This window comes from Chiloscyllium punctatum, chromosome 3 (assembly GCF_047496795.1).
Source record: "Chiloscyllium punctatum isolate Juve2018m chromosome 3, sChiPun1.3, whole genome shotgun sequence".
NCBI lineage: Eukaryota > Metazoa > Chordata > Chondrichthyes > Orectolobiformes > Hemiscylliidae > Chiloscyllium > Chiloscyllium punctatum.
In genome coordinates, this window is record NC_092741.1 from 17,382,305 (window position 1) to 17,407,598 (window position 25,294).

Consider the following 25,294-nt stretch of genomic DNA (forward strand, 5'->3'; position numbering starts at 1 on the left):
ACTTGTTAACATACTGCTAACATCAAAGTTACCTATTTATAATATCCCTGTTTTCTGTTAGCTCATCAATCCATGTTAATACATTGCCTCCTACACCATGAGCTTTTATTTTCCTCAGTAACTTTTGAGGTGGCGCCTTTTCAAATGCCTTCTCGAAATCTAATTCGAACAAGTCTTTCTTGATCCATATCACCTCTTTCTTTCTCAAAACTAATTGGCCCGTAGCTTCCTGCTTTGTCTCCTGTTTTGAATAAAGGACCAATTTACTAATTCCAATGGAATCTTCCCTAAATTTAGAAAACTTTTAATTTGCAAAAACGAAGTGTCAAATATCTCATTAGCTACTTGTGTCAAGATCCTAGGACAAAGTCAGTCATTACAACAGTTTGCTCTGTCCCACGTGAGTTCCTCCTTCCTGATTGGTCAGTTGTTACCACTTGTTATGGACCAGACCTGACCCCATAAATCGTTTTTTTAAGCAGGTACTCAGACCGTAACTTTGCTATTTGCTTTAGGTAAGTGTATAGTGGATATTCCTGGAGTGAATTAGCTAATTTGACAGCCAGGTTTTAAACAAACAATGTATTTTAAAAATTACGGAATGAAACACAAAACAGAAAATAGAAGACTGGATAACTTATCCAATCTAAAAACCCGACAGACTATCCCGACCTAACGATGCTGTTCTGAAAATACTTGCAATAACCCCCATAAATAGTTCCCTTAACACAAAGATTAAAAAATGATACAAAACGCTGACGAATTACGAACTTAGAAGGGCAGGAGGGGGAGAGAGAGCTTCCAGTTTCAACTGCGACCCTGACTCAATGAACCACTGAACTGAACTGACTTGCACAGCCAAAGAGCTGGCTATGCCCTTTGATTATACCTTTTTTTTTAACAACATGAAAGCCTGAGGCTGGAGGCATTGTCTGTTGGGGTTAAACAAAAAGGGCCCCAATAAACAGTTCAAATCCATCCTACTTGGACCCTCTCTCTGGAACAAAACACTCAAGGGCACAGTAACCTTGTAAAAGGAAGAGGTACGTCACACCTGATGAAGGCTTTGAAAGCTAGTGCTTCCAATTAAACCTGTAGGACTATAACCTGGTGTTGTGTGATTCTTAACTTTGTACACCCTAGCCCAACATCTGCTTCTCCAAATCAGTGCTTTTTATGCTCAGTTTGAGCAGAATGCCAGCAGTGAGGTGTCGTCTGCCCGGGACACGCTTGTTCCCTCAGTCACCACTGCAGATGTCAGATTGGTCTTGCTGTGAGTCAATACAAGAAAAATGACGGGCCTGGATGGAGCCCCTGGCCACGCACTTAGCTCCTGGGTGGACCAGCTGGCAGAGGTATTCATAAACATCTTCAGCATCTCCCTCCTACAAGCCGCAGTCCCCACCTGCTTCAAGAAGACCACCATCGTTCCAGTGACCTCCATAATCATGAAGTGCTTTGAGAGGCTGGTCATGGCCCATGTCACCTCAAGTCTCCCAGCCTGCTTTTATCTCCTACAATTTGGATACTGATATAACGGGTCCACAGCGGATGCTGTTTCCCTAGCGCAGCACTCATCCTTGGAACATCTGGGAAACATCAGATTCTTGCTCAACAATGACTGCTCTGTTTTCAGCACCATTATCCCCTCCAGACTGATCTCAAAACTCCAAGACTGAGGTCTTTGCTCTGCCCTCTGCAACTGGATCCACAGACCACAGTCAGTGAAGTTAGACAACTGCTCCTCCTTGATAATAACCCTTAGCACTGGAGCCCCCACAAGGATGCGTCCTCAGCCCCCCACTGTACTCCTTGTGCATCCACGACTCTGTTGCTAAATTTCGAGTGCCATCTGCAAGTTCACTGACGGCGACCAAATGGTAAGACGAATATGTAACAACGACGAGTCAGAATACAGAAAGGAGATTGAGGACGTAGTGCGATGAGATCAACCTCTGTCTCAACATTGGCAAAACTAATGAACTGATCATTCACTTTAAAAAGAAAGGAGGAGAACACACACCACCATCTACATCACCAGAGCTGGGGTGGAGAGCGTCAAGTTCCTCAGAGTGATGGATAACAGACAACCTGTCCTGAACTTCTCACACACATGCGACAGTCAAGAAGACACAACAATGCCTGCTATTCCTCAAATGGCCTAGTATGGTAACTACTCTGCCCAGGACAGTAAGAAACTACAGAAGGTTGTGTGCATAACCCAGGCCATCATGGGAGTCAACCTTCCATCCATGGACTCCATTTATACGGCCCATTGCTATGGAAAGGCTACCAACATCGTAAAGATCCATGGCACCCAGCACTGCTTTCCTACAACCTCTTCTGTCAGACAGAAGATACAGAAGTTTGAACATACGCACCAACAGGTTCAAGAACAACTTCACTGCTGTTATTAGACTGATGAGTGGACACTAACTTCAAATAATGCTGATCTTGCCCAGCACACCTCTGCGTGATGTAACTTGTATGCTTCTATCTGGCTTTTTTTACTCTATGATCTGTATGCCCTTGCTTTGATATGCCTGTACTGTTTGTAAACAAAGCTTTTCACTATACTTAGATGCATGCGACTATCAATCAATCCATCAATACACTGCCCTTACTTTTTGATTAAACTTTCAATATCTATTGTCATCTCGCATTCCCAAATCTTGGCATCCTTGTCTTTCATCCTGATCGGATCATGCTGAATTCTGATCAACTGGTCTGAAGTATCCCATCCCTGCACCTGTACTGACTTTAACCTTGTTTGCCAGTTCATTTTAGCTAGCTTCTGCTGTCATGTCACCTCATTACTTAAGTTTAAAATGTTAATTTTGGACTCAGTTCTAAAACTGAATGTAAAATTCACTCACATCATGATCACTGCCTTTACTGAAGTTATTAGTTAATTCTATCTCATTGTGCGACAGCAGGCCAAGTATAGCCTGCTTTCTGGTCAGCTCCAGAATGTGCTGTTGGAAGACATTATCCCACAAGGCTTCTAGGAATTAAACACAGCTAATGCATTCCTCATCTGAGCCACTTCTGCCTGCCTTTACTCCAGTCCTATATAAAGTTATCACCACAGCTTGTTTCTTCCTTTAAGCTCTGTCTTACTCTACAGTTACTGTTTGGAATCCGTACACCTCTCCCACAAGTAATTTTTTGGTTTACTCATTAAGATACATATTGTCTACCCTTCCTGTCTCTCTCTCTCTGATTATCATTTCCTGTATTAATAGTGTATTGCTTGTCTCTATACTTTGGTTTATCACATCTTCCCAAATTTGATCATTTGTTTCCATGACTTTGCTTAAAAGCTCTGCCTCTCTAGTTAGAATACCAACAAGTTAGCTCGTTAGAACAGCAGCCGTTGCATGTTTCAGGTGTAGACTGTTGCATTGCTCTGGTTGCCACTTTTTTCTAGCATTGGTGTGAGTGCTCCACAATCTAGAACCCATTTCTCCTGAAGGTTAAGCCTGTTTTCTTTGGAAGAAAGAAGGATGAGCAGAAATTTGACTGAGGTGTTTAAGGTCATGAGTGCACTGGACAGTGTAGATAGGGAGAAACTGCTCTCATTTATGGAAGGATTGAGAGCAAATGGACACATTAATTGTGTGGCATAAGAAATCGATGTTATGAGGAAAGACATTTTCAAGCATTGAGTATTTGAGTTCAGGAATGCACTTCCTGAGAGTGAGATGCAGATTGGTTCTGTCAAGGCTTTCAACAGGGAGTTCGACTGTTATCTCAAAAGGAAACATATGGGTTTATAAGGCGATGTCAGGGTAGCTGCAGTAGGTAAGTTGCTTCCAGCCACTGATGCCCTCCTATGCTGCAAAAGCTCTGTGATTTTGTAAATTGAAAAGATTAAAATAGTCATCAGATTTCTATATGTATGAACTATAGAGGAGAATCATTCTAGTGTGCAATTTTTGCTGATGCTTTTCCACTTGAAGACAGGGGCATCAGGAGCATTTGAAACATGCTAATGAAGTGCTTCCCTAGTGTTGTGATGCAAACAAACTATAAACTTACAAAAATAAATGTTAAGCCATAGAATCTATTACAAAATGAAACCAAACCAATTTCTGGCAAACACAAAATACTGTAGATACTAGAAATCTGAAATGAACACATTGCTGGAGAAATTTGGGTTGACATCACAGGTTGTTCTGCTGTAATGTGTTTTATAATACAAATTCATTGTAACGTGACTGACGAATTGGGGGCACTATTTCTAAAGTGCGAACATTTAAAATGTGTGTTAGCTGTAACGTGATTATATTGCCAACACTTTAAGCACTGTTTCTAAAGTGCGATTTTTCTAATGTGGGATTGCACAAGACTGCAACTAACTAGTTATAGAAGAACTACCTGTATTTTCGGATCGAGAAAGTGTCTTATATTTGATTTCTGCTGACTTTCAGAAAGAGATGCCATGCTCAAATCACAAGTCTCTTTTGTCATCCTCCACCTCTGTGTCTTGCAGGTCCGCTTTCTCATGATGGTTCCTATGGGCCATCTCCTGTAAGTGGTGGAGCGCCTTCACCACCATTGATGATGGAGCTCCCTGTACGGCCTCCTTCAGTTAATGCAGGTCGTGGCTTCCCACGGGACCGGGGTGATGGAGGTAGGCAGCAAACATATTCAAATAACTTAGGAATGATTTATGGTGAACTTCCAAACCTATAACCATGTATAATTTGCTACTAGCTTCTCTTCAATTTTCAACTTTCAGGTGTGAGTGTTCCCCCAGGGGCTGTACCTCCTCGTGACTGGATTGGTTCTGACCGGTTGGGACCATCTTCTGATCAAGGTTCACCCCCACCCCAGTGGGATAGGAGGCCAGGTACTGTTATGAAAGTCCACTGTGTCCCAGTTTTCTCAAAATTCTTTGTTCTTTTAAATTAGAAATTAATCTGATTAAGATTAAAGGGGTCTGTTCATGATGGCAGAACAAATAGAACATGAGTAGAATCTGTACTCGGGTCTTAGCTATTTGCCATCAACATTCATGCTGGTTACAAAGCTAGATGGGAAAGGAAGCTATGAAGCAAACTTAAACACGTTCCTTTTGTGAGACACTTGTGGGAGCACCTTTGCTCTACAATTGGAATGACCTTGGCCTTCCAATTGCTTGCCATTTCAATAAATTACCTTGCTCTCCTGCAAATATTTCTGTCCTGTGTCTGCTGCAATGTTACAACAAAGCACAATGCAACCACAAACAACACCTCAATTTCTGCTTAGACACTCTTCACTTTTGGGGCAACATGCTCCTCCTCAGTGCCACGTAGCTGGGTTCAATTCCAGCTTCGAGTGACAGTGTGGAGTTTGCACATTCTCCCCATGTCTACGTGGGTATGTTGCTAAAATGACACAAGGATGCAGATCAATATAGATGGGTTAAGTGGGTGTACAAAAATCTGGCAGATGGAGTATAATGTGGGAAAATGTGAAATTGTTCACTTTGCTTTTTTATTCTTGTTATTTAAACAGTAAATATCTGCAGAATTCTGAAGTGCAGAGGAATCTGGGTGTTCTGGTGTTTGAGTCTCAAACTGAGTATGCAGGACTAGCAAATAATTCAAAAAGCTAGAAGCATGGAACTCTATTATGACAGGAATTGAATGTAGAAGTTAGGATTTTATGCTTCACTCATCCAGGGCATTGGCGAGATCACATCATAAGCGCTGTGTATTTTTGGTTTCCTTATTTGAGGAAGGGTTGTTTTGGACCAGATCAAACCATCTTCCCCCCCCCCCCCCCCCCTCTCAAGTATTTTAAGGAGATAGCTTGGACCCCAACTTTTTAATCTTATTTAAAGGCAAGTGTAAAGTGCTATGTTCCAGGTGTAATTTGATTAGTTACACTACTTGGTTTTAAGCAAAGCATACCTGATTCTTACTGTATACTTAAAACGCAAACAAAAGAAGAAGAATTAGAATAACTCAACTCTGTCAGAATAACGTGACTCACTTCTATTGGAAGACCTTAACAGAATAATAGATTATTTAACTACTAATTAGCAACTGTTCCAATATAGTAACATCCGATTAACACACCTTTGACAAAGGTAAAGTCACTGAAACGGATTGTCTCTCATGCGATTCTGGCAGCAGAAATAGAGCCCAACCTTTTAGATGGAAGAGAGAGAAAAGTCTGCAAGAAGGAGCTTCCAAAGCCAACTTCAAAAACCCCAACAAGTTCTGAAAGCTAAAGTAAAATCTTGGTTCTGTGTAAGTCTGACCTCACCCATTCATGCTGCTTTTTTTTCCAAAAACAAAGACCCCAAGGCCTCACTAGCTGTTTATTGAGCAGACCACTTGGTGCCTCGATCTCAATCTCACTTCATTAAAAAAAGGACAAAAGCCATTGTATCATCACAGGATAAAGATGCATTGGAGACGTTTCAGAGGAGTTTCACTAGATTGTTACCTGAAATGGGTATATTGTCTTCGGATGGGTTAGGTGAACTGGACAGGTTGGGCTTGTTTCCACTAGAGTTTGGGAGAATGAGGGATGGCTTGATTGACATTGAAAGGATCCTGTTTATAAATCATGAGGGGCATGGATAGGATAAATAGACAAGGCCTTCTCCCTGGGGTGGGGGAGTCCAAAACTAGGGGGCATAGGTTTAGAGCGTGAGGGGAAAGATATAAAAGGGACCTAAGCGCAAAGTTTTCACACAGGGTGGTGCGTGTCTGGAATGAGCTGCCAGAGGCAGTGATGGAGGCTGGTACAATTGCAACATTTAAAAGGCATCTGGGTGTGTATATAAATAGGAAGGGTTTAGAGGAAATGGGCCAAGTGATGGCAAATGGGACTACGTCAGGTTAGGATATCTGGTTGGCATGGACGACTTGGACCGAAGGGTCTGTTTCTGTGCTGTACATCTCTATGACTGTCTTGACAAGGTGGATATAACTAGGCAATACTGAAGAAAAGGATGAGGAGATTTTTTTTTCTAAGGGTTGTGCAGCTTTGAAACTCTCTGAGAAGGTAGTGGGAGCATTATCATTGCATAATTTTAAGGTGGAGGTAGATGGAATCATGTTAGGCAAGAGAATTGAAGGTTCCTGGAGAGAGATGGGAATGTGGAATTTACTCTTCGACAATAACTGATCAGCCAAGATCTTATTGAATGACAGAGCAGATTTGAAGGGCTAAATGGTCTACCTCAGCTTCTCATATTTATACTCATGTGTATGTGATCCCTTTTTCAATCCGATACTTCCAGGTCCAGTGGATGGCTATTCTGGACCAAGGCGACCACCTTCGGAATCGGGTGTAATGTCTGGACGGATTTCTGGTTCAGGTGAAATCCGTGGGCTTCCACCTTCTAACAGACCAGGTGAGACTAACCTTTGTTAACTTGTTTGAAACTGAAATATGGGTTGACATTGGTTCCATTAGTTAATGTATATATTCATGATTTCCAAAAAAACTCTTTTTATTTAAGTGCAATATCTCTTGATCTTGAGGATCTCGATCCATGGAAAGGTCTGACTGGGTGTCATAGTAGTTGTGTGTGGTCATGACTGTTTCTCCACTGGTTCATTTGCACGGGCAGAGTGACCCCTCAAGCACTTCCAATTTTACTCCAAAATGCAACTTGGCGTACTATTCTTCACTGTTTGTGTTGCTAAGGTGTATAATCCCAGGTTTAGCCCTTTGCCTATACTGAATTGGTGGTCACAACTGACATGAGTTTAAATTTGATAGAATTGACCTCTATTCTCTCACTATGATAGGAACATCATCCATATTCTATTATTTATGGCAATGGTGTTGTACTGTCTACACAATGGTCAGCTTACAGTTGTTTAGATAGCACCGACTAAACTGGGTACATTGTAACAACACCAGCAAGTTGTCTTCCAGGCCACGATGTCCTGACTTGGAACTATATTGTCATTGTTTCAGTGTTGCTGAGTCAAAATTCAGGAATTCCCTTCCTTACAGCAGTGTGAATATCTCTAAGTCACATGGCAGACAGCAATTTAAGAAGGCAGCTCAACACCGCCACCATGTCAAGGAACTATAGAACGGGCAATAAATGCTGACCAAGCCAGTGACCCACATCCGTGAATGAATTTTTAAAATTGAAACTGGAAATGGAAAGTGAAACTTGTATTTGTTAGGTGAGGAAGAAATTATCATGATGCCTCACGGTGGAAATGCCTACTGGTTGCACCCTCTAGGATTTCATTTTGCTGAGGATCTGTGAATGAGTGCCTGTACGCTATGTATAAGCTGAATTGTGCTTTTAATATATGAAAAGAGGCAAGGAGAAAAAAAAAACTATTCTTATCCAAGCTACTTCAGCTAGTGATTGTGTGCACGGTTATAGAAAGAGATGTCACTGACTCCTTCATTCATAGCAAAATGAAAATGCTGGGCAGCTGAAGTAGAGTCCTAGAGATGTACAGCACGGGAACAGACCCTTTAGTCCAACTCTCCCTTGCTGATCAGATATCCCAAATTAATCTAGTCCTATTTGCCAGCAGTTGGCCCATATCCATCTAAACCCTTCCTATTCATATACCCATCAAACTGCCTTTTAAATGCTGTAATTGTACCAGCTTCCACCACTTCCTCTGGCAGCTCATTACACGTACACGCACCACTCTCTGCATGAAAAAGTTGCCCTTTAGGTTCCTTTTAAACTCTGTTTCTCTTTCTCTCTCTCTCTCTCTTTTCCACCCCCCCACCCAAACCTATGCCCTCAAGTTCTGGACTTTGCCAGCCAGGGAAAAGACCTTGTATATTTACCCTACCCATAGAAAATAACATCCTGGTGGAGGAGTTAATAAAAATATACCCTATCCTGGGATTTATTAATATGGCACAGTATAAGAGGAAGGAGATAGAACATAGAACAATACAGCACAGAACAGGCCCTTCGGCCCATGATGTTGTGCCGAACTTCTAACCTAGATTAAGCACCCATCCATGTACCTATCCAAATGCCGCATAAAGGTCGCCAATGATTCTGACTCTACCACTCCCACGGGCAGCGCATTCCATGCCCCCACCACTTTCTGGGTAAAGAACCCACCCCTGACATCTCCCCTATACCTTCCACCCTTCACCTTAAATTTATGTCCCCTTGTAACACTCTGTACCCGGGGAAAAAGTTTCTGACTGTCTACTCTATCTATTCCTCTGATCATCTTATAAACCTCTATCAAGTCACCCCTCATCCTTCGCCGTTCCAACGAGAAAAGGCCGAGAACTCTCAACCTATCCTCGTACGACCTACTCTCCATTCCAGGCAACATCCTGGTAAATCTTCTCTGCACCCTCTCCAAAGCTTCCACATCTTTCCTAAAGTGAGGCGACCAGAACTGCACACAGTACTCCAACTGTGGCCTAACCAAAGTCCTGTACAACTGCAACATCACTTCACGACTCTTGAATTCAATCCCTCTGCTAATGAACGATAATACTCCATAGGCCTTCTTACAAACTCTATCCACCTGAGTGGCAACCTTCAAAGATCTATGTACATAGACCCCAAGATCCCTCTGTTCCTCCACCTGACTAAGAACCCTACCATTAACTCTGTATTCCGCATTCTTATTTGTTCTTCCAAAATGGACAACCTCACACTTGGCAGGGTTGAACTCCATCTGCCACTCCTCAGCCCAGCTCTGCATCATATCTAAGTCCCTCTGCAGCCGACAACAGCCCTCCTCACTGTCGCCAACTCCACCTATCTTTGTATCATCTGCAAATTTACTGACCCACCCTTCGACTCCCTCATCTAAGTCATTAATAAAAATTACAAACAGCAGAGGACCCAGAACTGATCCCTGTGGAACTCCACTTGTAACTGGGCTCCAGGCTGAATATTTACCATCTACCACCACTCTCTACCTTTGACCGGTTAGCCAGTTTTCTATCCAATTGGCCAAATTCCCCTCTATTCCATGCCTCCTGACTTTCCGCATAAGCCTACCATGGGGAACCTTATCAAATGCCTTACTAAAATCCATGTACACTACATCCACTGCTCTACCCTCATCCACATGCTTGGTCACCTCCTCGAAGAATTCAATAAGACTTGTAAGGCAAGACCTACCCTTCACAAATCCATGCTGGCTCCAGATACTCGTAAATCCTATCCCTCAGTACCCTTTCCATTACTTTGCCTACCACAGAAGTAAGACTAACTGGCCTGTAATTCCCGGGGTTATCCCTATTCCCTTTTTTGAACAGGGGCACAACATTCGCTACTCTCCAGTCCCCTGGTACCACCCCCGTTGCCAGTGAAGACGAGAAGATCATTGCCAACGGTACTGCAATTTCCTCTCTTGCTTCCCACATAATCCTAGGAGATATTGTTGAACTTGTATAAACTTGTTAGGCTTCACCTGGAGTATTGTGCACAGTTCTGAATGCTACAGCATTGGATATGAATGCAATAGAGTGTGCAGTTGAAATTTGCAAGAGTGATTCCAGTGTTGAGAAATTTTAGTTTGGAGGACAGATTGTTCTCCTTGGAGAGGAGGCGGCTGAGGAAAAATGATAACTTCCAAAATCATGTTGTTTTGGGAGAAACTCTTCCTCCTTGTAAAAGGATTAGGAAGGAGAGGGCACAGATTTAAAATGATTTGCACACGCATTGAATGTGATGAGAGAAAACTTTCTCTCAATGATGTACTGCATTGAAGTATAACAGAAGTAGGTCCAATTGATGCATTGTAGAGGATGTTTTATGATTAACTGAATCAAAATAATATGCAAGGATTTGGAGAAAAGATAGGAGAATGGCACAAAGGTTGTGGTGCTCATTTGAAAAACTGGTGTAGACACAGAGGACAGATGGCAGCCTCCTGTAGTGTAACAGTTATGTGATGTTGTGATGAGCAGTACTGTGTGAAGGAAAGGCATTTAGCTGACTCCTTTATTGTAGTATATTTAATTAATGTTATTTCAGGGAAAACACTCAACAATGGGACTTTGAGAAATACAATTTCCTTTGAATTTGTCCAGAAATTTAAGTCTAATTGCCTGGCAGTCTTTTTCTTAGAAATTGAGTGAAAATATATGAACACAAAGGCTGTGCTGCCCTTTGTGCCTGGTATCACTATAAGAACTGTTCCCTGCTGTTTCCCCGTAGTCCTGCAAATTTCTTCATGTATTTCAATAAGTGTATCCAATTTTGTTTTCCCTGAAAACTGTTGAACTTAATGTGAAGCAAATCCTTCCAATCTCCCCTCTAGATATTTTGCCAATTAATTTTAAATCTCCTTAATGAGCTGTCAGTGGAAATAATTTCAATCAGATTTTGAACACCTGGACTGAACCTACCTTTAATCTGAGATATTTTATAATAATCAATACATTTCATTTCCTTCTGTAGAATTGGGGCGAGGAGGGCCTGTACAACTGGCAAGTGGGCCAAGGACATCGTCACCAAATTTGACAGAGTCTCCAATGGTAAGATTTTCATCAAATGACTTTCTTGAGTATAAATATTAAGATCATGTCCTTTCTTTCTGCTCAGATAAGATGCAGACTTGTAATGATATGGTGTGCAATTGTTTTAGCCATCCACTGCTAGGCATGGCTGGAGCACTTAAAATTAGATCCTGCTGATCTGTCAGAACTACTGTCTATACAGGATTAGTGCAGAATGTGAAGAAAATATCTGGCTTCTTTACTGCAAGAATGGTCATATTGAAAGCCTGTCCCCCTTTCTCTCCTAATATGTTCAAAGTGCAATCTAACTGTAGCCAGCAAATTACTTGTAATGGTTTCTCTATCACTTTCACCTTTTGACTTTCAAAGTATTGCCATCACTGAATTAGACTAGCCATATAAATACTGTGACTAGAGGCTGGGAATCCTTAAGCAAGTATCTCATCTCTTGACCACCCCATCCTCCAAAATAGCCTATCCACTGTCTTCAAGGTCCAAGTCAGGAGTGTGATAGAATGCTCCCCATTTGTTTGGATGAGTGCAGCTTCAGCAATACTCAAGAAGCTTTACACCATTTAGAACAAAGCCACCTGCTTGATTGGCACCACATTGACTTCCACCAGTGTTCAATGTATACAGTGTACTGCAGGAATTCACTGGTTCCTTTTAAATAGCAGCTTCCAAACCCATTACCACTTTTATCCAGTAGGAGAGGGGTACAGATCCATGGGAAAATCACCACCTGCGTGATTCTCTCCAAGCCTGACTTGGAAATTTATTACCATTCCTTCGGTGCCACTGGGTCAAATTCCTGGAGCTCCCTCCCTTAATGACATAATAGGTTTTATTCACACCAAATGATTTGCAGATTGTTATCCTGTGTCTGTGGGTAATAAATGCTGGCTCAGACAGTGACGTTCACATTCCATGGATGGATTTAAAAAATGGCAGACAAAATATTTCTAAATCCCTTTATGGCCATAACCCTTCCTATCTCTGTGAACTTCTGCAACCTTACACTCTGATACACACATTCCTTTAATTTAGGCTCTTAAATATTTCATTGCTGCACCATTGGTAGGCATATGCTTAATTGCTTTGGTCCGAAGCTCTGAAATTCATTCCCTGCACCTCTTCATCTCACTTTGCTTCTTTAAGACATTCCTTAAAGCTTTGCTCTTTAATCACATTTTGGTTATCTGACTTTATATCTCTATCTGTGGCTGTCCTACTTTGTTTTGGCAAAGGGATTAGAGAAAAAAGAAACTTCTGAATTTTTAGTGTTCTTGTCTCAGATGCACCCATATCTGCAGCTAGTTCAGGGCTAGAAATGCTAGAGTTTCCAGATTCACACTGACTTTGCTGAGTTTGCTGATTTCATCATGGTTAATGGTGGGAACTCTGCATTTAGAATCAACATCCTTGTGAGCAGAAATATCCTGCTTACTATTTTACAACTCCATTTGGACAGCATCTACTGAGAACAGAGCTGGCCTTGGCTGTGATGTCAGTGCAGCTCATAAGACCATAAGACATAAGAGTGCAAGTAAGGCCACTTGGCCCATCAAGCCCACTCCGCCATTTAATGACTGATGGGCATTTCAACTCCACTTACCCACACTCTCCCCGTATCCCTTAATTCCTTGCAAGATCAAGAATTTGTCAATCTCTGCCTTGAAGACATTTAATATTCTGGCCTCCACTGTGCTCTGTGGCAATGAATTCCACAGGCCCACCACACTCTGGCTGAAGAAGTGTCTCCTCATTTCCGTTCTAAATTGCCCCCCTTTAATTCTAAGGCTGTACCCCCTAGTTTAAGTCTAATGTTCTTGTTTCCCCACCTAATGGAAACAACTTCCCGGCATCCACCCTTTCTAAGCCATGCATTATCTTCTAAGCTTCTATTAGATCTCCCCCACCCTTCTGAACTCTAATGAATACAATCCCAGGATCCTCAGCCATTCATCGTATGTTAGGCCTACCATTCCAGGGATCATACGTGTGAATCTCCATTGGACATGCTGCAGTGCCAGTATGTCCTTCCTGAGGTGTGGGGCCCAACATTGGACACCGTATTCTAAATGGGGCCTAACTAGAGCTTTATAAAGTCTCAGTAGCACATCACTGCTTTTACATTCCAACCCTCTTGAGGTAAATGACAACATTACATTTGCTTTCTTAATCACAGACTCAACCTGCAAGTTAACCTTTAGAGAATCCTGGACAAGCACTCCCAGATCCCTTTGTATTTTGGCTTTATGAATTTTCTCACCGTTTAGAAAATAGTCCATGCCTGTGTTCTTTTTTTCCAAAGTGCATAACCTCACATTTGCTTACATTGAATTTCATCAACCATTTCCTGGACCACTTTCCTAAACTGTCAAAATCTTTCTGCAGCATCCCCACTCTTCAGTACCACCTGCCTGTCCACCTAATTTTGGATCATTGGCTAACTTCGCCAGAATGCCCCCAGTCCCTTCATCCAGATCATTAATATGTAAAGTGAACACTGAACCCTGTGGGACACCGCTTGTCACCAGTTGCCATTCTGAAAAAATTCAGACAGCCAATCCTCAACCCAAGCCAGTAATTCACCTCGAATACCATGAGCCCTCACCTTACTCAGCAGCCTCCCGTGAGGCACCTTATCAGAGGCCTTTTGGAAGTCTCGATAGATAACATCCACTGGGTTTCCCTGGTCTAACCTACTTGTTACCGCTTCAAAGAATTCTAACAGGTTTGTCAGGCACGACCACCTCATACTAAATCCATGCTGACATGATATAATCCAACCCTGCACTTCCAAGAATTTAGAAATCTCATCCTTAATGATGGATTCTAGAGCTTTACCAACAACTGAGGTTAAGGTAATCGGCCTAAAATTTTCCATCTTTTTGTCTTGATCCTTTCCTGAACAAGGGGGTTACAACAGCGATTTTTCCAATCATGTGGGACTTTCCCTGACTCCAGTGATGTTTGCAAGACCACAACTAATGCCTCTGCTATTTCCTCAGCCACATCCCTCAGAACTCCAGGATGTAGCCCATTGTGGTCAGGAGATTTACTAATTTTTAGACCTTTTGGCTTATCTAGCAATTTCACTTTTGTAGTGGCTACCTTACTCAACTTTGCCCTCTGACACTCCTTAATTGTTGGGATATTACTCATGTTTTCCATTGTGAAGACTGACACACAGTATTTCTCAGCTTCTTCAGCAATTTCCTTATTTCCCAGCACTAGCCTTCCCCCTGCATCAATTTGGAACAGCTCAATGTCTGCTTTTGCCTCTCATTTGTTTCTTATGTATTGAAAGAAACTTTTACTATCAGTAAAATGGCAGTTCAGTATATGGCATAGGGGTTAGTACTGCTGCCTCTCACGGCCAGGGATCTGGATCGATTCCATGCTCGGGCAATTCTGTGTGGAGTTTGCATGTTCTCTGCATGGGTTTCCTCTCACAGTCCAAAAATGTGCCGATTAGGTAGATTAGCGATGGGAAATGCAGGGTTACAGGGATAGGCTATAAAGGTTGGTCTGCATCCACACTGCAGGGATTCTATCATTCTGTATTGGAGAGATCCATTCTTAAGTGCTTTGCTGTTTTACCATTTTCTTTTCCTATTAATTTCTTCATTCTCTAAAGCAAGTAACTGTTGCTAAACCTGAAGAGCCAGTACCTTTGTCTAAACCATCCTCCTCTGAGCAATCAAAGACAGTGAGTATCAGCAGTAGAGTATTGAAATGTTAACATAGATATGTGCACTTTATGAAGCAAACTAATGAGGAACTTGTGTTTCTTTGGCATGAGCCTTGATTAACATGCATTTGGAGTAGTTACTGCTTTGTTTTAGCCAGTTTTAAAGTTTGGCATAAAAATTATTAAATTTAATTTTTGTAAATGTGCTACTCAGTCATAGATGTACAGCATGGAAATAGATCCTTCAGTCCAATTAATCAATGCCAACCAGATATTATAACCCAACCCTGCCAGCGGCCAGCCCATATCTCTCCAAACCCTCCTTATTCATATACCCATCCAAATGCCTTTTAAAATGTTGCAACTGAACTAGCCTCCACCGGTTCCTCTGGCAGCCCATTCCCCACACACACCCCCTCTGCATGAAAACGTTGCCCCTTGGGTCTCTTTTATATCTTTCCCCCCTCACCCTAAACCTATGCTCTCTAGTTCTGGTCTCCTCCATCCCAGAGAAAAGACCATGTCTATTTACCTTATCCATGCCCCTCATGATTTTATAAACCTCTTTGTAATCAGAGGTAACCTTCTTCACTGTCCATTACACCTCCAATTCTAGTATCATCTGCAAACTTACTAACTATACCTCTTCTGCTCATGTTCAGATCATTTACATAAATGACGAAAAGTAATGGACCCAGCACCGATCCTTGTGGTATTCCACTGGTCACAGGCCTCCAGTCTGAGAAACAACTCTCCACCACCACCTTCTGTCTTCTACCTTCGAGCCAGTTCAAATGCCTAGTTCCCCCTGTATTCCATAAGATCTAATCTTGCTAACCAGTCTCCAATGGGCACTCTTGTTGAGTGCCTTATTGAAGTCCACATAAATCACATGCAACGCCCTGCCCTCATCAATCCTGTTTGTGAGACATGATTTCCTACACACAAAGCCATGTTGACTATCCCTAATCAGACCTTGCCTTTCCAAATACATGTACATCCTATCCCTCAGGATTCCCTCCAACAACCTTCCCACCAAAAACGTCAGGCTCACCAATCAGTAGTTCCCTGGCTTGTCCTTACTGCCCTTCTTAAACAGTGGCACCATATTAGCCAACCTCCAGTCTTCGGCACCTCACCTGTGACTATTGATGATACAAATATCTCAGCAAGAAATCCAGCACTTCCCTAACTTTCATGGTCTACCTGATCGGGTCCTGGGGATTTATCCACTTTTATGCATTTCAAGACATCCAGCACTTCCTCCTCTGTAATATGGACATTTTTCAAGATGTCACCATCTAGTTCCTCATATTCTATATCTTCCACAGTAAACACTGATGCATAATATCTCCCGCGGCTTCACACAAAGGCCACATTGTTGATCTTTGAGGGGCCCTATTCTCTCCCTAGTTACCCTTTTGTCCTTAATGTATTTGTAAAATCCCTTTTGGATTCTCCTTAATTCTATTTGCCAAAGCTATCTTATGTCCCCTTTTTGCCCTCCTGATTTCCCTCTTAAGTATTCTCCTACTGCCTTTATACTCTTAAGGATTCACTCGATCTATCCTGTCTATATCTTGCATATGCTTTCTTCTTTTTCTTAACCAAACCCTCAATTTATTTCGTCATCCAGCATTCCCTACACCTGCCAGCTTTTTCTTCCCATTTTCCAGCCATCCCTTTACCTGCGAACATCTACCCCCAGTCAGCTTTTGAAAGTTCTTGCCTAATACTGTCAAAATTTAATCTTTCTCCAATTCAGAACTTCAAATGTTAGATCTGGTCTATCTTTTACCATCACTATTTTAAATCTAATAGAATTATGGTCGCTGGCCCCAAAGTGCTCCGCCACTGACACCTCGGTCACCTGCTCTGTCTTATTTCCCAAGAGTAGGTCAAGTTTTGCACCTTCTCTAGTAGGTACATCCACATACTGAATCAGAAAATTGTCTTGTACACACTTAACAAATTCCTCTCCATCTAAACCCTTAACATTATGGCAGTCTCAGTTTGTTTGTGGAAAGTTAAAATCCCCTACCATAATCACCCTATTATTCTTACAGATAACTGACATCTCCATACAAATATTTCTCAATTTCCCACTGACTATTAAGGGGTCTATAATACAATCCTAATAAGGAGATCATCCCTATCTTATTTCTCAGTTCCACCCAAATATCTTAACTGTGTGTATTTCCAGGAATATGCTCCCTCAGTGCAGCTGCAATGCTATTCATTATCAAAAATGCCACTCCCCTATCTCTCTTGCCTCCCTTTTCTGTCCTTCCTGTAGCATTTGTATTCTGGAAGATTAAGCCGTCAGTCCTGTCCATTGCTGAGCCATGTGTCTGTAATTATGATATCCTAATCCCATGTTCCTCACCCTGCCCTGAGTTCATCTGCCTTCCCTGTTCGACCTCTGGCATTGAAATAAATGCAGTTTAATTTATCAGTTCTATTCTCTGCTTTTTGACTTGCTTCTTTTCTCAACTGTACCAGTCTCGTTGATCTCTTTGTTCAGTCTCTCAGTTCCGCCTTAGTTTAAATCCTCCCGAGCAGCTCTAGCAAACCTCTCTGCCAGTATATTAGTCCCCTTCCATTTCAGATGCAATTCGTCCTCCTTGTACAGGTCATTTCTAGCCCAGAAGAGATTCCAATGATCCAAAAATGTGAGTCCTTCTCCCATACACCAGTTCCTCAGCCATGTATTCATCTGCTCTATCCTCCTATTCCTACCCTCATTCTCTCGTAGCACTGGGAATAATCCAGATATTACTACTCTGGAGAACCTCTTTTTTAAATTACTGCCTAACTTTCTATATTGTTCCTTTAGAATCTCCTCATTTTCCCTTCCTATGTTGTTGGTTCCAATGTATACAATGACCTCCTGCTGATCCTTCTTCCCCCTGGAGAACATTCTGCACCCTCTGAGACATCCTTGATCCTAGCACCAGAGAAACAACACACCGTTCTGACTTTTCACTGCTGGCCACAAACTTGTGTCTGTACCTCTGACTAGAGAGTCCCTGAACTCAATGGATCTCTTGGAAACCAACATACCCCTCATTGCATTAGAGCCAGTCTCGATACCAGAAACGTGGCTGTTTGTGCTCCTTTCCCCAGATAATCCATCACTCCCTCCACTTTCCAAAACAGCATATTTGTTTGAAATAGGGATAGCCACAGAAGACTCCAGCACTACCTGCCTACTTCACTTATCTTTTCTGGAGTTAACCCATCTATGTGACTAATCTTCAGTTTTTCTCCCTTCCTATAACTGCCATTCATCACACCCCCTTGCTCTTGTAAATTCCTCATTGTCTCTCCAACCGATCCATTCGATCTGATAGGATTTGCAACCAATGGCATTTATTGCAGATTTAATCCTCAGAAACACTAAAATCTCCTAAAACTCCCACATCTGACAAGAGGAGCATATCACTCTACTAAGGGCCATTTTTGCTTCTTCCATTCTGCAGACCCAGAAAATAGCACCGTCTTACTGATCCAGGCTAACTTAATACTTATGGATTATATTTTTAAAATTTAATCAGGATCCCAATAAAAACATATGGTCAAGAAGGAACCTGTTCTACTCATTAATGTAGATTTACAGCCAGGCTATACTTAACTATTTCCTTATCTGTTTCTGTGTTGTGACCTCTCCCAAACAGGTTCCTTCAAGATCAGTTGCAAATTTCGCTATTTAAGTTTTCCTAAACACACACTGATGTCCAGCGATACAAGAGTTCAACAGCAAAGGCTGTAACTGCACAGATTCACTGCTGTCAGTTAGCAGTGTGGGTTTCTTTCTCTGTCTCCCTTTTAAAAGTGCTGCTGTTTTGACTTTTTTCTCTCTAAAGTTCCAAAACAATTGCAACAGTATATAAAAGTAATTCCTGCTCCTGGAATTCAAGGAAATCACTTCCAATACCTAAAATACTTCAAAGGAACAGCCTGTTAAAGCCAGAAAATTTTCCCGTCCTCCATCTTGAATTACTCAGAATCCTCCAGGCTTATTGTTCTCAACTCCTGTCATATGGATTGTGTTGGGTCGCCTCTGAAAGCTTCTATGTAGCTGCTTCTTGGCTATGACTCGATTTAAAATCTTGTGCAGGTCATTTGCTTGGATGTCCTTGTGCTCTCTAAAGTTAATAAATATATAGATTCCACAAGCTACATAACCATGCAGCTTCTAGAGCACATTGCTGCCCAGTATATGATAGTGATAAGAGCCGGTGGTTGAAGGAATTAGTAATGTTTTCTCTCTCCTCCCCCACCACCCAAAATGACAGGCAAATGCTACTGCTGTTCAGACAGCACCATCTTTTCCTGGAACACCTATTATGAATTCACCAATGGGTCGAATACCTGTCCTTGGACCTCGACCTGGACTACCACCATCAGCCAGAGGCCCGTATGGACCAGTCCCACTCGCGCCAACCCATTTAGGTAGGAGTAATGTATTTGAAACACCACCTGTTGTTGTGGTTTAAGTTGAGGATTTTTTAACTTTCCTTTTGTTACCTTTTGCCTGTCTGACTCCTGCTTTTTCTTGTTTTGCAGTGCGTGTTCCTGCTCTCCGAGACTACCCTCCAGGCCCGTTCCACCCTCCAGGCCCATTTCCTCCACCAGGTCACAGATCTTTTCTTCCTGGGCCTTTGCTGCCACCACCACCTCATGCTCTGAGAGACTTCCCACCTGGTGCCAGGGAATATCCGCATGGACCAAGGAACCTTCCTCCTGGTCCAACACCACCCCCTGGCAGCAGAGAATATCCAACTGAACCAGACAACCGCTCATGATTTTATATAAGCATTGAGGCCAGGCTTTCAACTTGACTGATCACTCATCTCAGGCAGTTGTACTCTGTACTATGTCAAAAGTATTCCATTGCCATTGTAAGGAATAATGTCACTAGCAATGATCTGATTAGGACATGTTTAAAAGATAATTTCTGAAGAATGCCATCTGTCCACATTAGTGGTTGTCATCCTTGGGTGACTGGGTCAAATGTAGTCAGTGATGTATAATTCTTCAGCTGGGTAACTCTTGGGAGTTCCATATGCTCCAGTTTTGGAAAATACAAATTTTGTGGAGAATGTCAAAAAAAAACTGCTGGTTACAGACTTAAACTTCATGAATTCTGTTTGTTGCAAGGTAGCCACTCTGCCAATCAAAGGAATTAATTGTGCAATATTAGGGTGCCTGTGTCTCATGTAGTGGTATAAATCTTCTGCTAATCTGTGACCAGTGTTTTGAGGCCTTTATTTTAAAATGGTTGGGGGATTTTTTTTTCCTGTGGAAATATCAACTAATCAGAGAGCTGCCTGATTGATGTCGTCATGGCAATGCATTTGTAATTCATATTTCATAATCATCCCTTTATCTCAGCCAGTCCCTGATTTCTATTAAGGAAAAGCAAACAGGAGTATGGTATATAATTAAGGCCAGATGTAACTTATTTTACTATTGAGAAAATTTATTAATAAAGATTAAAATTACTGGGTTGTTAATGAACATTCCTCAGTACTATTCTTGCCCCATTCTCTTTATTACATGTAAGTCACTGTTGGCAATGGCTACTGCATATACAGGTTAGCACAATGAGTCAAAGGAGTTATTTCCCTCTTTCGAGACATGATAAATTTCACAAATTGTTGGGAGACAATGCTGAACACTGCTACATGCAGATGTAGTGCAATGATAAGAATATTGTTTGACCAAACACACCACTGGTACTTCAGATACATTTCTAGCATAAGCACTGGAGTGACTTTTGATCCAAACAGCAAGAAAGTACCACTACATCACATTCATCATTCACGTGTATGTCAAAATAAGATACTTCATTTGTGGACTTGATTGTTCCCTTTCTCACTTTGTGTAATCATTAACAGAAAGCTGCTGCCTTAAACCAGCATAGCAAAGGTAGCCAAAAAGATTTCAGCAGTTCTACCAATTTAAATAAGTTAACACATGCTGTATTAGCTACCACAGGTAGTGTAGGCATTTTTCTCATACTTCAGCACACTGATTAATCCTGGAATGTTGGCAGAATTACCATTCAGTTTTTGGAAATGATATAAAAATGACTATCAGCTTGAAATATTTTCCTGAATTGCAGCAGCTTAGACTTTAGATGTCTTCATGGAACAGTTAATGATGGTGTTTTTATTGCAAGTACTGTTTCCTAAATGTGCTACACAGTGCTAGTTCTGTTGTATATATACACATTTACCACAATATTTGTTCATGTACTATAGCACAATCACTCCTTGTGCAATGTTTGATGGAGGTGAAGATACAGTGGTTTCTTGGTCAGCAAGTGCAACTTTTTTCTCTTGAAGTCTGTTGGCTTTTTGTATCTAAACACAAAAGTGAAACAGTAAGAAATCTTTAATATCTCTGTAGTGATGTCAGACTGGGGAAAGTGGTAGACACAATGCAAATTGTTACATTATCAATAATCACAGCTGCTTTGGTCAAGCTTTTGGTCATATTTCTTCTAAGCTTTAAGCAACCTCTTAGAGGAAAGGGTGTGGGGAGGAAAATCAGAATTTAGGGCCAAGACCATAAAGAACAGGCACCAATGCAAGAAAATTAGAAAATCACATTCTCCAAGAGATTTGGAAAAGCAGAGATCTCTCAGGGAGCCTGCAACAGTGAAAGGAACTGAAAAACTGATTACTTTAAAACTGAAGCAGTAAGATTGAGTAGAGGAAAAAATTTGGATTTGAATGTGGAGCAACTTTTACTCAAGCCTAATTTTGGAAATACTTTTCCTTAACCTCTTTGCAGCACTGTAAAACTTACCTCTTTTAGCAACTATTTGATCATCTGACCAAAATCTCCTGTGGCATCATCATTTTGTTGATAAAGTACTTTAAAATGCCTTGTCTTTCATTGCATATCAAATATTTTTAGTGTTGTGGGTGAAACTGATGTTAGATGACCATAAGTTAGTCAGGATGCAAGATGGTCACTAATACTATACAAGACACGAGTCACACCACAGGTGAATACTGAACAATTTTGGGCCTTTTATCTAAAGCAAGATATACTGGCATTGGAGGCAGTCCAAAATAGCTTTGCTCCATACCTAGGATTAGCTGAGTAATTGTCTCATGCGGAGCAGTTAAATAGATAGGGCGTGTACTTGGTGAAACATACAAGATTCTTCAGGGACCTGACAGGGTAGATGTGGAAGCATTGTTACGTCCCAGGGTTTTTTTTGGAAGCTGGCCAACAGAACATTGGAAGTGTTAAATTGAGAGTGGATATGAGGATCTCAGCAGTAAATAATCAGTAGTTTGAAGTCAAGTGATGTGTGCAGTTCAGGTCACCACACAACAGGAGGCTTTGGAGAGCGTTTAAAAAATGGTGTACCATAACGATGCCTGGTGTGGAGTTTTATTATATATAAGGACTGTCTGGACAAACTTGGATTGTTTTCACTACAGCATCAAAGATTGAGGGGATGACTTATTGGAGCATATAAAATGGAGAGTCATTCTTTTTCCCCAGGGTGGAAATAGCAGTGGCAAAGGATTTAAGGTGAAAAGGGGGAAAATTTAAAAGGAGATGTTTTAAACAAGACAAGTTTTTTTTAAACAGAGGGTGGTAAGGTGTCTGGAATATGTTAGCACGGGAGCTGGTGGAAGCTGAGATGATAGCCACACTTGAAGCATTTAGATAAATACACGAACAGGCAGAGGATAGAGGGACACGCACCTTGTGCAGGTAGATAAGTTTAGAATGGTCTCAGTGTCAGCACAGACATGGTGGGCCAAAAGGTCCTTTTCCTTTTCTATCTTTTGTGTTAGAAAGTGAAAGTAGGGACGTTGATGTTGTAATATGTGGTTAGAGAATCTGATATTTTGAAAAATTCAAGGTAACAGATACAAGTTTGTAGTCAGAACCAAAGACACAAACTTCAGTCTTCAGCTGGCTGACCTTTTTCATAAATGCAATGCAATGAGTGAGACAGAATCCTAAACAGATCCTTTGGGTTAGTATTCACCAAAGAGAAGGAATTAGTGGAGGATGGTCAATGAAGTGTCAAATTTCTAAGCCAAGTTGCTACTAAAAAGGAAGAGCTGTGTGTTTTAAAAAGGTAGGTAAGTCTCTGGGTCCTGATATGATTTAGTCCAGAATATTGAGGGAGGCAAGAGAATAAATTGCTGGAGCATAGCCAAAGATGTCCTATTGTTTAATGGTAACTGATACTACAGGAGAAGATTCTCAGGGATAAGATCTATACACATTAAGAAAATTGACTTATTAGTAATAGAGAACTGGAAAACTACTAATGTTACTCCCTCATTTAAGAAGTAAGTGATGGGAAATTGCAGGCTAATTAGCCTGACCTCAGTCACTAAGATTTTGGAGTTGACTGAACGACAAAGTTCTGAATACTTGGAAGTACATGGTAAAACAGGGCAAAGTCACTACGGAGAGGTCAGACCTGATAAACCTGTTAGAATTAGGAGGTAACAAGTAGGTTAGAGAAAGGAGTACATGGTTATCAACTTGGATTTCCAGAAGACTGCTGAGTAAGAGAAGAGCCCTAAATGTTAGGAGCAAGGATAGAAGATTGACAGTCTGGCAGAAAGCAAGTAGTGGGGATAAAAGGGTTCTTCTCATGGTGACAGCCAGTGGAAAGTAGTGTTCAGTGTTAGGATCACAACTTTACACATTAATGAGCTAGATAAAGAAACTGGTTGGGTTTGTAAACAATACAAAGATAGGAGAAGTGACAGGTAGTATAAGGAGGTGGAGAGGCTGCAGAAGGGTTTTGATGGGTTAGGAGAATGGGCAAAAAAGTGGCAAATGGAATGCAATGTGGGAAAGTGAGAGGTCATGTACCTTGTTAGGAAGGATAGAGGCATAAGAGTTTTAAAATGATGAGGGGAGATCTAATTGAAACTTAGAAAATACTGAAAAGCCTGGATACAGTGGATGTTGGAATGAAGTTTCCCTTCGGGGAGAAAAGGGCACCAGGCTATAGCCTTAGAGTAAAGGGAAGACTCTCTCGGGCTGAAGAGTAGTGAATCTATGGAATTCATTGCCACATAAGGCTGTGGAGGCCAGGTCGTTGAGTATATTTAAGACAGATTCCTGAATCGATCCCTTTAACAAAGATTACAGGAAGAAAGCAGAGGAGCGAGGTTGAAAAACTTATTAGCCATGATTGAATGGTGGAGCAGACCCAATATGCTAATTTCTGCTCCTATGTCTTATGATAGGCAGCATACTTTTGTGCAAGGGGAGGTTGACTAACTTGATTGCGTTTTTAGAGGAGATGATTATGACTGAAAGAAAAGCAGTTGATATTAGCAAGTTTTGAGAAGATTTTGGATGTAGGTTTGCTTGCTGAGCTGGAAGGTTCATTTCCAGACGTTTCATTACCCGACCAGATAACCTCTTCGGTGGACCTCAGGCGAAGCATTGCTAAAAATTCCTGCTTTCTGTTTATGTGTTTGGATTTCTTTGGGTTGGTGATGTCACTTCCTTTTCTCAGGGGGTGGTAGGTGGGGTCTAACTCGATGTGTTTGTTGATAGAGTTGCGGTTGGAATGCCATGCTTCAAGGAATTCTCGTACGTGTCTTTGTTTGGTTTGTCCTAGGATGGATCTGTTGTCTCAGACAAAGTGGTGTCCTTCCTCATCTATATATGAGGATACTAGTGAGAGAGGGTCATGTCTTTGTTCATGTATCCTGGTGGCTAGTTTTCTGCATGTTTGTTACAGTCCTTACAAGATATTTTGTAAATGACATGAGTTTTGCTTGTTGTCTGTATAGGGTATTTCAAGTTCATTAGCTGCTGTTTTAGTGTGTTGGTGCGTTTGTGGGCTGCCATGATGCCAAGGGTCTGAGTATTGACTAAAGAAATTGAGGGTTTGGTTAAGAAAAAGAAGGAAACATATTTAAGGTATAGACAGGATAGATCGAGTGAATCCTTAGAAGAGTATAAAGGCAGCAGGAGTATACTGAAGAAGGAAATCAGGAGGGCAAAAAGGGGTCATGAAATAGCTTTGGCAAAGAGAGTTAAGGAGAATCCAAAGGGTTTTTTCAAATACATTAAGGATAATTAGGAAGAGAATAAGGCCCCTCAAAGATCAGCAAGGCGGCTTTTGTGTGGAGCCGCAGAAAATGG

The 25,294-nt window shown here is 41.5% G+C and overlaps 2 protein-coding genes across 5 annotated transcripts in view; one reads left to right on the forward strand and one right to left on the reverse strand.

The window, feature by feature from the left end:
- mia3 (MIA SH3 domain ER export factor 3) overlaps positions 1 to 20,671 on the forward strand; it is a 106,230-nt gene extending 85,559 nt beyond the window's left edge. For 2 of the 3 annotated variants that reach the window (XM_072550715.1, XM_072550717.1), the window contains 7 exons: positions 4,496 to 4,636; positions 4,745 to 4,855; positions 7,247 to 7,360; positions 11,378 to 11,454; positions 15,080 to 15,151; positions 19,432 to 19,588; positions 19,703 to 20,671. In XM_072550715.1, the coding sequence (XP_072406816.1) occupies positions 4,496 to 4,636; positions 4,745 to 4,855; positions 7,247 to 7,360; positions 11,378 to 11,454; positions 15,080 to 15,151; positions 19,432 to 19,588; positions 19,703 to 19,941 (911 nt within the window). In that variant the 3' untranslated portion in view covers positions 19,942 to 20,671. The remainder of the gene's footprint in view (positions 1 to 4,495; positions 4,637 to 4,744; positions 4,856 to 7,246; positions 7,361 to 11,377; positions 11,455 to 15,079; positions 15,152 to 19,431; positions 19,589 to 19,702) is intronic. The other variant, XM_072550716.1, reaches the window with a different exon arrangement.
- aida (axin interactor, dorsalization associated) overlaps positions 20,670 to 25,294 on the reverse strand; it is a 103,912-nt gene continuing 99,287 nt past the window's right edge. For both annotated transcript variants that reach the window (XM_072550720.1, XM_072550721.1), the window contains one exon: positions 20,670 to 21,504. In XM_072550720.1, coding sequence (XP_072406821.1) covers positions 21,408 to 21,504 — 97 coding nt within the window. In that variant the 3' untranslated portion in view covers positions 20,670 to 21,407. The remainder of the gene's footprint in view (positions 21,505 to 25,294) is intronic.